Genomic DNA, 14,110 nt, shown 5'->3' on the forward strand with positions numbered 1-14,110 from the left:
TCAATGTTCTGGCAGTGAGAACAAACCCTTCCTGTAGAAGCTCTTTCAGAATAAAGCTCCTACTTCCCTGAATAGCAGCTGAGGAGGAAACAAAGATGAACTCCAAAACCACAAAACCAACAAATCAGAGCAGAACTTTGCTCCAGGGTTCTGAAAGGACAACATTTCCATAAAGCCACATCAAAATTCTTTTTTATTTACATTATTCTTTGGACATTCTGCAGGAAATTCAGACAAAGATGGTAAAGGACTGAGAAGAGGAAAACAGTTCAACCAGCTGAGACCCAAAGTCAAAGTTATTCATGAAACACAGCTAAAAACAATAAAAAATACTGCACAAATGAAACAGCAAGTCAGTAAAATGATAGAAAATGGTACAAATGGCAGAAAAATGGTAGAAAATGGCAAAAAATGGTAGAAAATGACTGAAAATGGTAGAAAATGGTTGAAAATGGTAAAAATGGCAGAAAAATGGTAGAAAAATGGAAGAAAAGTAGTAGGAAAAAAAGCAGGAAAAAATGGCAGAAAAATGGCAGAAAATAAATCAGGAAAAAAGCCAGAAAAATTGTAGAAAATAATGCAGAAAGAAGGCAAGAAAAATGGGAGAAGAGCAGCAGAAAGCAGCAGTGGAAATGTTGGTGTTTGTTAATCAGGAATAAATCAGGTTAGTTACCAGGTCACATGTCGCTGCGGATATTTTAGTCCACGAGATCCGATTCCTCGCTTTAGTTTTCATGCAGAAACCAGCTGGAGGTTCCTGATAACCTCCTGAAATACAGCTTCTATCTGTTCCCATCTCCTGCAGTTCTAGTCCTGCAGCTCTATTTTATATATATATATACACGTGGACAAAATAGTTGGTACCCCTCGGTTAATGAAAGAAAAACCCACAATGGTCACAGATATAATTTGAATCTGACAAAAGTAATAATAAATTAAAATTCTATGAAAATGAACCAATGAAAATCAGACGTTGCTTTTGAACTGTGGTTCAACAGAATTATTTTTAAAAAATAAACTCTATACTATATACAGTATACTATATATGTAAACTATATATATATATATATATATATATATATATATATATATATATATATATATATATATATATATATATATATATATATATATATATGATGATGGTAGCAATTAATTTCACCCTCCTCAGTTCCCTCATTTCTGGCACACCAGTAACTCTGATGAACACTCCAGCCCAGTAGGTGGCGGTAATGAACCTAAAGTCTGTTTTTAGCCATGAAGAAGAAGCACAGGAAGCACTGAGTGAAGTCAGGCTCTGGTGAACAGTGAAGGAAGACCAGATTGAGCTTGTTGGACAGAAAGTTTCCTTTTAAAAATCTTCCTGATGGTAGCTTGGATAAAAGCCTGGTTGTGTGTAAATTGTACAACAAAGAGTTTTCTGATCACTGCGTCACTTCAAGCTGACGCTATCACCTCAATGTAAAACATGTTGCTGTTAGCACCAGAGCTAACGTTAGCTACGAGTCATGCTAACGGCTAACGGTGTAGCCATCCCATAATAGACCACTTTTCTAGACAGTGCTTGAGTTTACAGAAAGTCTTAAAATGTTGAATAAAATCGCTATAATTGCACTTAGATTTGCAGTAATCTGTGAATGTAGCAGACAGATGAAAAATGCAGATAAATAGAAATGAAACATTTTTGTGGTTTAAGTTTTTACTCCATCGAGGCTCTGCCTCCTTGGAGGAGGAATAACCTAAACAACAAAAAATATCTCTTTTAATAACTCTCCTCCTACTAAGATCTTTCTGATTGGCTCTCCTTCCAGAGCTGCAGGTGAGTAAAAACCTTCACAGAACTTTTCTTCTGGTCAGATATCAGTGATCAGGACTTTAGAAGAACATTTCTTACCTGAGAGAAACACCTGCGATGCTCCTTCCCTGGTCCTGAACACCTGAACACCTGTGAGGCTCCGCCCCCCTCCCTCCCAGGCTCCTCCCCCAGGTGAGGACGTTGCAGGGGGAAGACACCGCCGGCCGGTCCAGGTCGGTGGAGGGGGGAGGAGAAGGGTGAGGCGGGGCGGGGCAGGGGGGGAGGAGAAGGAGCGATGGAGCTCCAGACCAATTGGTGGGGGGAGGAGGAGCGGGAGAACAGGGGAGGAGCCGGTAGGAGGGGCCGCTGAGGGCTGGAGGGGCCACCGCTGGAGCCACCAGGGCCACCGCCAGGTCTGGAGGGGCCATCAGGTCTGGAGGGGCCACCGCTGGAGCCATCGGAGCTGGAGGTCAGTGTGGGAGGATTGGGTTCAGTGTCAGTGGGAGCCTCCACCTCCTCCTCCTGGTCCTCCTCTTTATCAGCTCCTCTCTCCTCCTCCTCCTCCTCCTCTGGTCCGGTTCCGTTGGCGGTTCCGTTGGCGGTGTGCCGGGCCTGGCGGTTGGGTCGGTGCAGCGGCAGCGAGAAGGGAACTCTGCCGTAACCAAACTGACCCGGACGGATGGGGGAAGACCTGATGGAGGAGAGGAGCTTTATTCTAAAACTCATTTCATCCACCAGAGAAACTCACTGAGCTCCACAATAAAACATGAAATCATCAGAAACATTCAGACAAGCAGAAAAGAGCTCAATTAAAACCACAAATATCATAAAACACAGGAAAGAAAAGAATAATTAGAAACAGATGAACCATCCAGTCGTCCTGCAGCTCAAATTTAAAGTTGGAAAAAAATTTTCACAGTGAAACTTCTGATGTCCACATTTTCAACATTTTGGGAAATTTTTGAACATTTTTTTGTGGAAAAAAAGAAATGTTAAAAAAATATTAATCTTAAGAACATTCACATAAAGAGTTTTTTTTTTGTGAATGTTAAAATTTGTAAAATTCCGTAAAATTTGAAGCTTTTTTGACTAAAAACAAGAATGAATGTGAATAATTGTGTGAATTTATTTTAAAAATTCACACAACACTATTCTAACAACATAATAATGGAGTTTTTTTAACATTTGTAAAATTAATTCAGATTTTTCTTCTCATTTCTGTTCTTCTTTATGGTTGTTTTGACTTTATATTGGGGTTCAAATGAGCCACTGTGAATTTATAATATAATAAATCTACAGTATTATTAATTTATAATATTATAAATGTATTATATTATAAATGTTTAATATTAAAAATGTATTATATTAAAAATGTATAATATTATAAATCTATAAGGATTTGGTGAGGAGAAATGTGTCTCTGTTTGTCGTTTTTAAAACCAGGTGTGTCTCACTCACCTCCTGGAAGTCAAAGCCTCCCGACTGGCTGAGACCGAGCGCCTGGCCCCGCCCCCTCCAGCTCTAGCTGCTCCCAGGTTGGTTGGCCTCCTGATGATGTGACCCGGTTGGTTGTAGCCCAGCGAAGGCGTGCGATAGGGCGGCTGGTAAACAGGAACCGTCTCCTGATTGGCCGGAGAGAACCCCGGCTGGTAAAAAGGAGGCGACCAATTGGTCTGCCCCGGAACAGAACGCCCCGCCTCCCCAGCAGGTGTGTTCCGGTAGAGAGGCCTCGCCTCCCCGGCAGGTGTGTTCTGGTACAGAGGCAGTCCTGGCCTACGGTTGGAGGGGAGGGGCGGGGCATAGGGCCGGTGTTGCCCCAGGTAACGGTGGGGGTAGTAGGGGGAGACGACGGCAGGTCTGACGCCCCCTGGCAGGTAACCCACCCAGGTGTGGGGGGAGAGGGGCGGAGTCTGGGGGGGAGCTAAACACCTGCGGCTCCTCTGAGACACGCCCACACCGCAGGTCTGAGAGCATTCTGACCACCCCCCCCACGCTGACCACACTCCCTCTGCTGGCTCCGCCTCCAACACCTGGCGGGACCTCCGAGCCGACACCTGAGACACAAACACACAGGTTAGCATTTCATTAGCATTTTATTAGTATTTCACACACAATTAAAACATGATTACAGATATATAATATATAATCTAAACAGAGGTGGGTAGTAACGAGTTACATTTACTTGAATAACTTTTTGAAAAACATGTACTTCTGAGAGTAGTTTTTCTGTGCCATACTTTTTACTTTTACTTGAGTAGATCTGGGAAGCAGAAACGCTGCTCTTACTCCGTTACACTGGGCTGCACTCGACTCGTTACTTCTTTATTTACCACATTAGATCTGCTTTATTTATCAGAGAGATGCCCCCAGTGAATCTACCACATGACTGTGTTTCACCGATCAGACGAAGCAACAATAATCACGTGACTCCGTTTCACCAATCAGAGGAAGCAACAATAATCACGTGACTCCGTTTCACCAATCAGAGGAAGCAACAATAATCACGTGACTCCGTTTCACCAGACGTCACCCTGCAGTCACAGTACTTTTTTTACTCTTACTTGAGTAATTTTTTACTTCTACTTGAGTGATATTATTTTAAAGTAATGTTTCTCTTACTTAAGTACAATAAATATCCGCCAGAGTCATATTCAAATTATTTTACTAAATTTCCCTGTTTTGCTAAATTACAGAAAATATTCAATAACATCACAGAAAAAAAACATTTATATTTTGACTGAAAAAAGTGTACATAATGCATACATTTTTAAAAATTTTTGTTTTGTTTTTGTGTGACACCGACTGTCTGTCTGTCTGCAACATTACTCTAAAACAGACTACATCAGCTGGTTGTGATCCTACTACAAATCCAGGACCACAAATGTTTATAAAACTGTAACTGTGAATAATTCCTGCTTTTTAAAGAAAATTTTAATAGTTTGAAGACATTTTAAAGTCATTTTGGACCCATTTTTAGTCATTTTTTTAACCCTTCTCAGCCATACTTGACCATTAACTCATGTTGGACAGGGTTTGAACAGTTAAGGTGGATTTTTTGAACAAGTTCTGGACAAATTTAAGTCATTTCTCATCATGTTGCACATATTTCAGGTAATTTTTGACAAAATTTAGAGAACATACTTATTTTATGAGGTCAGATTTGAGTCATTCTGGACGTGTTTTTACTGTTTTTAGTAATTTCTGGAACCCTTCTAAGCCATCGTAGATGTTTAACTCATGTTGGACAGATTGTGAACAAGAAAAGAAGATTTTTTGAGCAAGTTCTGGACAAATTTTGAATCATTTCGGACAAATGTGGAGATTTGTTAAAGATTTCTGTATCATTGCCAGATAGCAGCACGGCATCACTGTAACCATGACAACAAGTGAATGCTACGTCAGCTTCCTGCAGATGATCACGATTGTGATCCCATTGTGTTTGTGAGTACATCTATATTAAATAGTGGTGTGATTTCTGATCATCAATAACTAATAAACAAATGCTGCATTTCTGACATATGGGGGAATGAGCAGCCTTGGAGGAGGACCGAGCGGCCCTGGAGGAGGACTGCACTCTCTGAGGTCATTTCTAATGTTCTGTTTGTTCCAGTTCTTAAACGTTGCAGTAATCCATTTCACCTTTTACTTATTTTATTTTTGTCCGTCGTTCTGCCACATTTTCACAGTTTTTTTTCATAAAAATTAAGTTTTTCCAGAACAGTTGGTCTCCACATGAACACATGGCAGGAGCATGAGAACAGAAAGAGGGTGAGGAGGATGAGGAGATGAGGAGGGGGGAGGAGGTGAGGAGGGGGAGGAGGTGGGGGGGAGGTGAGGAGGAGGTGAGGGGGGTGAGGAGGGTGAGGAGGTGGGGGGAGGTGAGGAGGAGGAGGAGGTGAGGGGGGTGAGGAGGGTGAGGAGGTGAGGAGGGGGAGGAGGTGAGGGGGAGGTGAGGAGGAGGAGGTGAGGGGGTGGGAGGTGAGGAGGAGGAGGTGAGGGGGGGTGAGGAGGGTGAGGAGGTGAGGAGGGGGAGGAGGTGAGGGGGAGGTGAGGAGGAGGAGGTGAGGGGGTGGGAGGTGAGGAGGAGGAGGTGAGGGGGGGTGAGGAGGGTGAGGAGGTGAGGGGGGTGAGGAGGTGAGGAGGAGGTGAGGGGGGTGAGGAGGGTGAGGAGGTGGGGGGAGGTGAGGAGGAGGAGGAGGTGAGGGGGGTGTGGAGGGTGAGGAGGGGGAGGAGGTGAGGGGGGGTGAGGAGGTGAGGAGGGTGAGGAGGTGAGGGGGAGGTGAGGAGGAGGAGGTGAGGGGGTGGGAGGTGAGGAGGAGGAGGTGAGGGGGGGTGAGGAGGTGAGGAGGGTGAGGAGGTGAGGGGGAGGTGAGGAGGAGGAGGTGAGGGGGTGGGAGGTGAGGGGGAGGAGGTGAGGAGGGGTGAGGAGGGGGAGGAGGTGAGGGGGAGGGGGGGTGAGGAGGGGGAGGAGTGGCATCAAAACCGGCAGCTGCCACAGTTCTGGTTCCAGTAATGAGCCTCTAGCTGTGAACAGCTACTGGTTCAGATCAGCTGATCTGGGACCAGTAGCTGGGAGTCACTGGGAGCTGCTGGTTAATCAGAAACTCATCAGACGGAGGTGTTTTAAAGTCACTTTTTGAAGTATTTACTTTCTGGCGTTTTAAAAAACGTTCACTTCAGGAAATCAGGAAAGTCTTCTGTATTTTTATTGTATTTAAATCTGCAAAAATATCATTATTTTTACAGATATTTTATTTATATAAAAATTGAAAAATGGTGTCAATAATTGGAAATCATTTTTGAAGTATATTCAGAGCATTAAACATGAATTTAAGAGTTTCATCTACTTAAAAAAAGAAATATAAATTTGTGAATGCATTTTACAATAAAACAAATTTAAAAATCTCTAATGTTAAAATTTTCTTTTTCAGAAAATAAATACAGACATTTTGTCGGATGTTTCTGGAACATTCCGTAGACGTTTCTGGGATGTTTCTGAGACATTTATGGGACATTCCTGGGATATTTCTGGGACGTTCCTGGAACATTTCTAGGACATTTCTTGGACATTCCTGAGACATTTCTGGAACATTCCTGAGACATTTCTGGGACATTCCTGAGACGTTTCTGAGACATTTATGGGACATTCCTGGGTCATTCCTGGGACATTCCTGGGACATTTCTGCGACATTCCTGAGACGTTTCTGGGACATTTCTGGTACGCTTCTGGGGCATTTCTGGGGCGCTTCCGAGACGTGTCCGGGACGTTTCTGGGGTGTTTCCGGGACATTTCCGGGGCGTTTCTGGGACGTTTCTGGGACGCTTCTGCGATGTTTCCAGGGCGTTTCTGGGACGTTTCCGGGGTGTTTCCGGTACGTTTCTGGGGCGTTTCCAGGATGTTTCTGGGGCGTTTCCGGGACGTTTCTGGGGCGTTTCGGGGACGTTTCTGCGATGTTTCTGGGGCGTTTCTGGGACGTCTCTGAGGCATTTCTGGGACATTTCTGGGACGTCTCTGGGGCGTTTCCAGGACGTTTCTGGGACGTTTCTGGGACGTAACTCAGAGGATATTTTCTCCTTTTTGTTCTCCAGTGATTCAGATATTTTTAGTTTGATTTGTTTTGAGCTCGTCTCAGATTTCTGCTGAAACTTAACATAGAAATTGAGTTTGTTTGTCTGTTTTTGTACAGCCTGATGCTCATATTACAATAAAAACCTTCATCATGGCCGACAGTCTGCAGTGGAAGACGTTTCATTCTTCATTAGCATTAATAAGAACTTAGAGGCGGTGAGTAACGTGAAGGACAGGTTTTATGTAAATACCACAGAGGGCAGCATCAGCAGCATCCACTTACAGACTTTTAGAGACTTTTAGAGACACAAACTGGCTAGTTAGGAGTTGGTTTATGGGTGGAGAAGATGCTTTATGTTCCTTTGGAATAAAACGCAGCTCTGACTTTCACTCAGGACCAGCAAGGGGTCATCCAGGAGAAAAAAGCTGAACCAGAATCTGCTTTAGCTGCAACACAACATGACATCATCTGGCAGGAGGCAGCGTTGGCCAATCAGACAGTGAATCATCTCATATCAGGTGTTTTTTCACTGTTTACTGTAGGAGGAAAAGATAAAGCTTTTCTGCTGTTTCTGAGGCTTTAAACGCTTCATGTGTTTCTCTAATTCAACTTTTTCCATCACAATTACTCAGAACTCGTTCAAAGTTGTATAAACTTTTCCAAAATGGCTCAAAGTTTGTCCAAAATTTCCCAGATCCATCCAGAATGACAGAAATCTGTCCACAATTACTCAAAACTTGTCCAAATGAATTAAAAAAATGTGTCTCAAATGGCAAAAAATTGGCCCCAAATGACCCAAAATTTATCCAAAAATGCCAAAAACTGTCTACAGTGCCTCTGAATTTGTCCAAAATGATTAAACTTTGTCCAAAATGACTCAAAGTTTGTCCAAAATTATTCAAATTTTGTCCGAAATGACTCAAAGCTGGTTGAAAATGACTAAAAGTTTGTCCACAGTAACAAACATATGCCCAAAGTTATTCCAAAATTGTCCAAAGGGACAAAACCTGCCCAAAAGGACAAGTAATCTCCAAAACAACTCAACATTTCTTCAAATCTAACTCTAAAACAGTCCAAATTCATGATTATAGAAACTTGTAGGTCCAAAATTATTCAATATTTCTACAAATTAACTCAAAACAATTTCAAAAATGTCCATAATTACTCAAAACTTGTCAAAATTAATATGAACTTCTCCAAAAGGGCAAAAAACAAAACTTTTCTCCAAAATAGCTCGAATTTTGTCCAAAATGACTCCAAATGTGTCTAAAGCGACATAAAGCTGTCCACAATTTATCAATATTTATCAAAAATGACTCAAAAAGGAGCAGAATTTAACTAATTTGACCAGGGTGGAAAATTTCTTTAAAAATAAATTAAAAACTGCCACACTGAGTCCTAAATGGAAGTAAAGCTTCAATTAGAATAAAAATAAATCAAACATAAATAGAACACAACATGACATCATTGGGCAGGGAGCCAATCAGACGCTTTTTACTGTTTAAAAGCTAAAACTGCTCTGATGTGTTTCCAAAACTGTGCTGCAGTTCTTCTCTAAACCACATTGTTTCTGTTTTCTTTCTGATTTGTTCATTTCACGGCTTCACGCTGCATAAAACATTTAAAAAGAACCAAATCCATCATCGTAGAGCTGAAAATAGGAGTTTCCTCACTAATCTTGGTGATAAACGTTTAGAGGCCTCAGCTTGGACAGAACAAACTTCCTCCTAAAAAGACTCAAAGTGGAAGAAAAGCTCGAATTTCAGAGACTCAGACCAGTGAAGCTGAACTTTGGCACTGATTTCTGCATGGATTTAGTTTCTTATCTCTTCAACAACTTAAAGTTCAGATGACAGAAACTTGGCCAAAAATGATTCACACCTTGTCCACAATGACTCAGACTTGTCCTGAAAGACTCAAAGGGTGCTGAAAATGACTAAAAAAAACAATGAAAAAAAAATGAAAGAAATCTGTCAGAAATGATGCAATAAAATGAGAGAGTTAGGGTTAGTCTAAAAGGACAGTAAATTTAATCCAACAGGACTCAAATAGTGTTCAGAATTACTCAAATATATTGAAAACGCCAAAATGGGTCAGAATTTGTCCAAAATGGGATAAAGATGTTGAAAATTACAATAACATTGGCATAAATAAGATAACATTTGTTCAAAATGACATGAACTTGTCTTCAATGACTCAGAGCAAGTAGAAAATGACAAAACCCAACAGAAAATGACAAGAAAACAACTCAAAATGTGTCTAAATTGGAAGCAATCTGTCAAAAATGAACAAAAATAAAGTCCAAAATGACTGAAAGTTTGTCCAGAAAGACTCAAAAGGTGTCCAATATGACATAAATATGTCGAAAATCACCAACAAATTTCCATTAACTCAGGCTTTCTCCAAAATGTCATCAACTGATCCAGTTTACCCAAAATGACCTAAAATCCATCCGACATCGACTCCAAGTAGAAAGACTGAATGAAAAAGAATCAGTCAGAACCTCAAGGTTTGTTCAGAATGACCGAAATGAATCATTTGTCTGAAATTACAAAACAGATGTCAAGCAGGACTCTAAGTTTGCCCCCAAAAAACAAAGTTGTATAAAATACCTTAAACATCTAACAACACCTAACCCTAAACCTAACCCTAGAAGGACTCTAAATTGGTCTAAAATGATATAAACTTGCTCGAAATTAATCAATATGACTCAAAATGTTGGCAAAATGACATAAGTGTGTCCTAAATTACTACAACATTGTCTGAAATGACTCAAAATTTGCCTGAAGAGACTTCAGAATTGTCCAACATGATGCAAACATGATCTAGAATGTCTCTAAATCGGTCTAAAATGACATGAACTTGTTTGAAATTCATCAAAATGACTCAAAATCAGTCAAAAATGTGCATTAAATGACTCGGGGGCAGTGGTGGGGCAACAGTTAAGTCTCTGGACTACTGATCAGAAGGTCAGAGGTTCAAACCCCGATGTGGCCACTGTTGGGCCCTTGAGCAAGACCCTTAACCCTTCCTGCTCCAGGGGGCGCTGTACTGTGGCTGACCCATCGCTCTGACTCCCCCAACTGGGGAGAGATGTGAAAATCAGAATTTCCCCTAGGATTAATAAGGGATAATAAAAAAAAAAAATTTAAAAAGTAGGACAAATGACGTAAGTCTGTCCTAAATTACTAAAATATTGTCTAAAATGACTCTAAATGTGTCCAGATTGACTCTAAATGTGTCCAGAATGACATTAAATGTGTCCAGAATGACTGTAAATGTGTCCTTAAGCTTCGAGGACGTCGGGACTCACCTTCCTCTTGGTCTTCGTCACGGAGGTGGTCACCTCCACGAAGCTCCACAGCACCAAGATCCTGGTAGTGAGAAAACCAACACAGTTACAGGATTTATGAGCTCTTTAAGGTTCTGACATTTCCTCTAAAACTGTGGTGAGTGGACAAACGATCAAATGTTCCGGTCAGTGGATTAAAGTTTCTTTATTCCTTCAAGGTCCACCGACATCTCAATCAAATAGGGGATGTTTGAACAAGCTACCATGTCCAGAATAACACGGAAAAGTGTCAAAAACGACTCAAAGTTTGTCCAAAATGGCTAAAACTCTTGAAAAATCAACTGGATATTGTCAAAAATGACCCAAAACCTCTCCAAAAACCTATCAACCTGTCCAAAAAGAGGAAAAAATGTCCAAAATGATTCAACTTTTCTCCCAAATGATTCAAAGTGTAGACAAAATTAGTCAAGTTTTGACCAGAATGACAGTTTGTCCACACTTTTGTCCAAAATGACGTAAAGTTGGTCCAAAATGACTGAAAGCTTGTCCATTGTGATATAAATTTGTCCAAAACGGACAAAAAAAATCCAAAATAACTCAATATTTCTCCAACATAACTCAAAATTTGTTCAAAATGACAAAAACCTTGTCCAAAATTACCAAGAATCTGATTCAAGGTTTGTCCAAAGTGAATCCAAAATTGTCTAAAAACATATAAATTTGTCAACAACAAAAATAAGTCAAGCATTATACAGAATGACATTAACTTGTTGAAAATGGCTCCAAGTTTGTCCAAAATGACTCAAACTCAAAGCAAAATGATACAAACTGTCCAAAATACCTCAAAAAAGAGTCCAAAAGGATGAAAAAGTTGTTCAAAATACCTCAAAGTTTGTCCAAAATGACAACAGATCAAACATGACTCAAAGTTTGTCCAAAGTTACACCAAATGTGTCCAAAATTATTCCAAACTTGTCCAAAACTACCAAAGTCATGTCCACAGCTACTCTACATTTGTCCAAAATTACACAAAATATGTGAAGACCAACTCTAAACTTATAGACAAAACACATCCAATGCAATTAAACTTTTCTCTCAAATTAATTACTCAAGGTTTGACCAATATGACACAGTTTGTCCACAGTTATCTGTCTAAAGTTGTCTAAAATTATTTTAAACTTGATCAAAATGACTTCAAACTTGTCCACCATGATATAAACTGGTCCAAAAAGGACAAAATACCCAAAATAACTCAAAATTTGTTCAAAATGACAAACACTTTGTCCACAGTTACCAAGAATCTGATTCAAAGTTTGTCCAAAATGAATCCAAACTTGTCCACAAATATGGAAACCTGTCAAAAAGAACAAAAAATCGTCCAAAATAACTCCACACTGACTAAAACTTTTAAAAAATGAATAGGAATTAGTCAAGAATGATTCTAAAGTCACAACGGCTCGTTCAAACTGCCTCAAAACTTCCCAAACATGTAAACTGGTCCAAAAAGACGAAAAAAATGACTCAAAGTGGACAAAATGACTCAAGGTTTGGCCAGAATGATGTAGTTTGTCCACAGTTTTGTCCAAAATGCCAGAAAACTTGTCCACCATGATATAAACTTGTCCAAAAAGGACAAAAAAATCCAAAATAACTCAACATTTGTCCAACATAACTCAGAGTTTGGTCCACCAATTGTTCCTTTTAAACCAGAGACAGACTGTTGAGTGGACATCTGATCACCGTGGATTTTGTTTCCACTGCAGGAGAAAAGTTTCTTTATTCCTTCAGGATCCACAGACAAACATCTCTGGGACATTTAAACAGACTTACATGTCCAGAACTAGTCAGAACTTGTCCAAATTGACATAAATGCATCTAAAAGGACAAAAACAAATCTAAATAAATCAAAGGTTGTCCACAATGATTCAGACAAATTCTTCTCCAGAATGACAGAAATCTGTCCACACTCCGAAAAACAAAATGCTCAAACTGTGAAGAGAATCAGTCCGGAATGATGAGGTCTGGAAACAAGTCCAAAACTCTACATTTGACTAAAATAATTTAAAACTTCCCCAAAATGACACAGAGATTCTTCCAAATGACTGATCGTCCAAACGTGTCCCAGATGACTAAAGGTGAGTCCAAACGGACTCAGAATCTGTCCTGGTGACTGAAGAAGTGAAGAAGAACCTCATTAGTCACATTTATTAGTTCTGTTAAACTTCAGGTCTGTGGCTCAGAGGAACTAAACTTTCAGTTTTTCTTCTTAAAGGACCTGTTGGATCTGGAGGTTTGAACCAACAACAGCAGGTTTCCTCTGGTTTCTAACAAACATCAGAACTTCTGAGCTGCTCCAGGTTTCTCTCTAACAAACATCAGAACTTCTGAGCTGCTCCAGGTTTCCTCCAGCAGCAGGGTCGGTTCGTGCTGAGTTTACTGGAGGTGAAAGTTTCCCATTAAAGCTCTTGTTTCTGTGCGTAATTATCTAAACCAGCAGACAGACAAGTGCAGCAGAAACAAGTGGAACCAAAACCTCCACATCTGCCCAGAAGCTGGACCCGGACTCCCAGAACCGACCGTCACCGCAGCCCGCAGGCCACATGCGGCCGGTAATTGGTCCCTGCTGCCCGGTGCGGTGCACCGCGGCGGTCTGGGGAAGCTCCCCGCTCCAGACGACACAATTACCCCGAAAAACTCAGACAAAGGTCCCGCACAGTCCGACACAACAGAGCCGCTCAGGCCGAAGTAACGACCCCCTACCCGAGTCCACGTTTCCGCGGCCGCTACTGTGGCACGTTGCAGAATAAACGGAGCTGGACGGACTGAGAGGATCTTCCAGCGGGGAAACTCTCTCAGAACCGCCCTGAGCACCAAACGGGACCAGATGCTTCTCCTCCGGTCGGATTCCGACCCAGCTCGGCGCGTAACGACCAGGAACCGCCGTGCGTAAAACCAAAAGCGAACCTCCGGAGACGCGAACCGAGCCTCCGAACCGAACCTCCCACGGTTTTACCTGAACAGCAAACCGAGCCGCATGCTCCCGATCCCCGGTCCGGGTGTTTTCCTCACAGACGGTCCGGTCCCCTTCCTCCGGTCACAGTCACTCTCCGTGACTCTGTCCACGGCGGGGAGGGTTCCGTGTTTTTTTCTCCTCCTTGTTATAAACTGCTGTGTGACGCCTGGCAGCCGGGGGCCGCTGGGGGAGGAACGGGAGGAAAGGGGGGAGACAGGAGACGCAGAACGGACAGATTACACAACTCTGGTTCACACGCACGAACCCGCACACTGTGGGGCTGAGCGGAGCTAGAAAAACTCCCCGAGCCGCTCAGTTTCACAATCCGCCCTAAGAATGTTGGTTCAGCCTGATCCGGAGCAGATAGACCAGCTACTGGCTAAACTGGGCTAAACTGGGCCAATACTGGGCTATAGTGGACTAATACTGGGTTATACTGG

General features: G+C 41.8%; 1 protein-coding gene across 1 annotated transcript in view; it reads right to left on the reverse strand.

The window, feature by feature from the left end:
- Positions 1–13,902, reverse strand: part of adamtsl4 (ADAMTS-like 4) — a 78,840-nt gene extending 64,938 nt beyond the window's left edge. Inside the window, exons 1-4 of the mRNA XM_055013544.1 lie at positions 13,671–13,902; positions 10,679–10,739; positions 3,254–3,849; positions 1,895–2,486 (exon numbers count right to left, since the gene is read on the reverse strand). Coding sequence (XP_054869519.1) covers positions 1,895–2,486; positions 3,254–3,849; positions 10,679–10,739; positions 13,671–13,693 — 1,272 coding nt within the window. The 5' untranslated portion in view covers positions 13,694–13,902. The remainder of the gene's footprint in view (positions 1–1,894; positions 2,487–3,253; positions 3,850–10,678; positions 10,740–13,670) is intronic.
- Positions 13,903–14,110: the final 208 nt, after the last annotated feature.

Source organism: Amphiprion ocellaris, chromosome 9, assembly GCF_022539595.1.
Source record: "Amphiprion ocellaris isolate individual 3 ecotype Okinawa chromosome 9, ASM2253959v1, whole genome shotgun sequence".
NCBI lineage: Eukaryota > Metazoa > Chordata > Actinopteri > Pomacentridae > Amphiprion > Amphiprion ocellaris.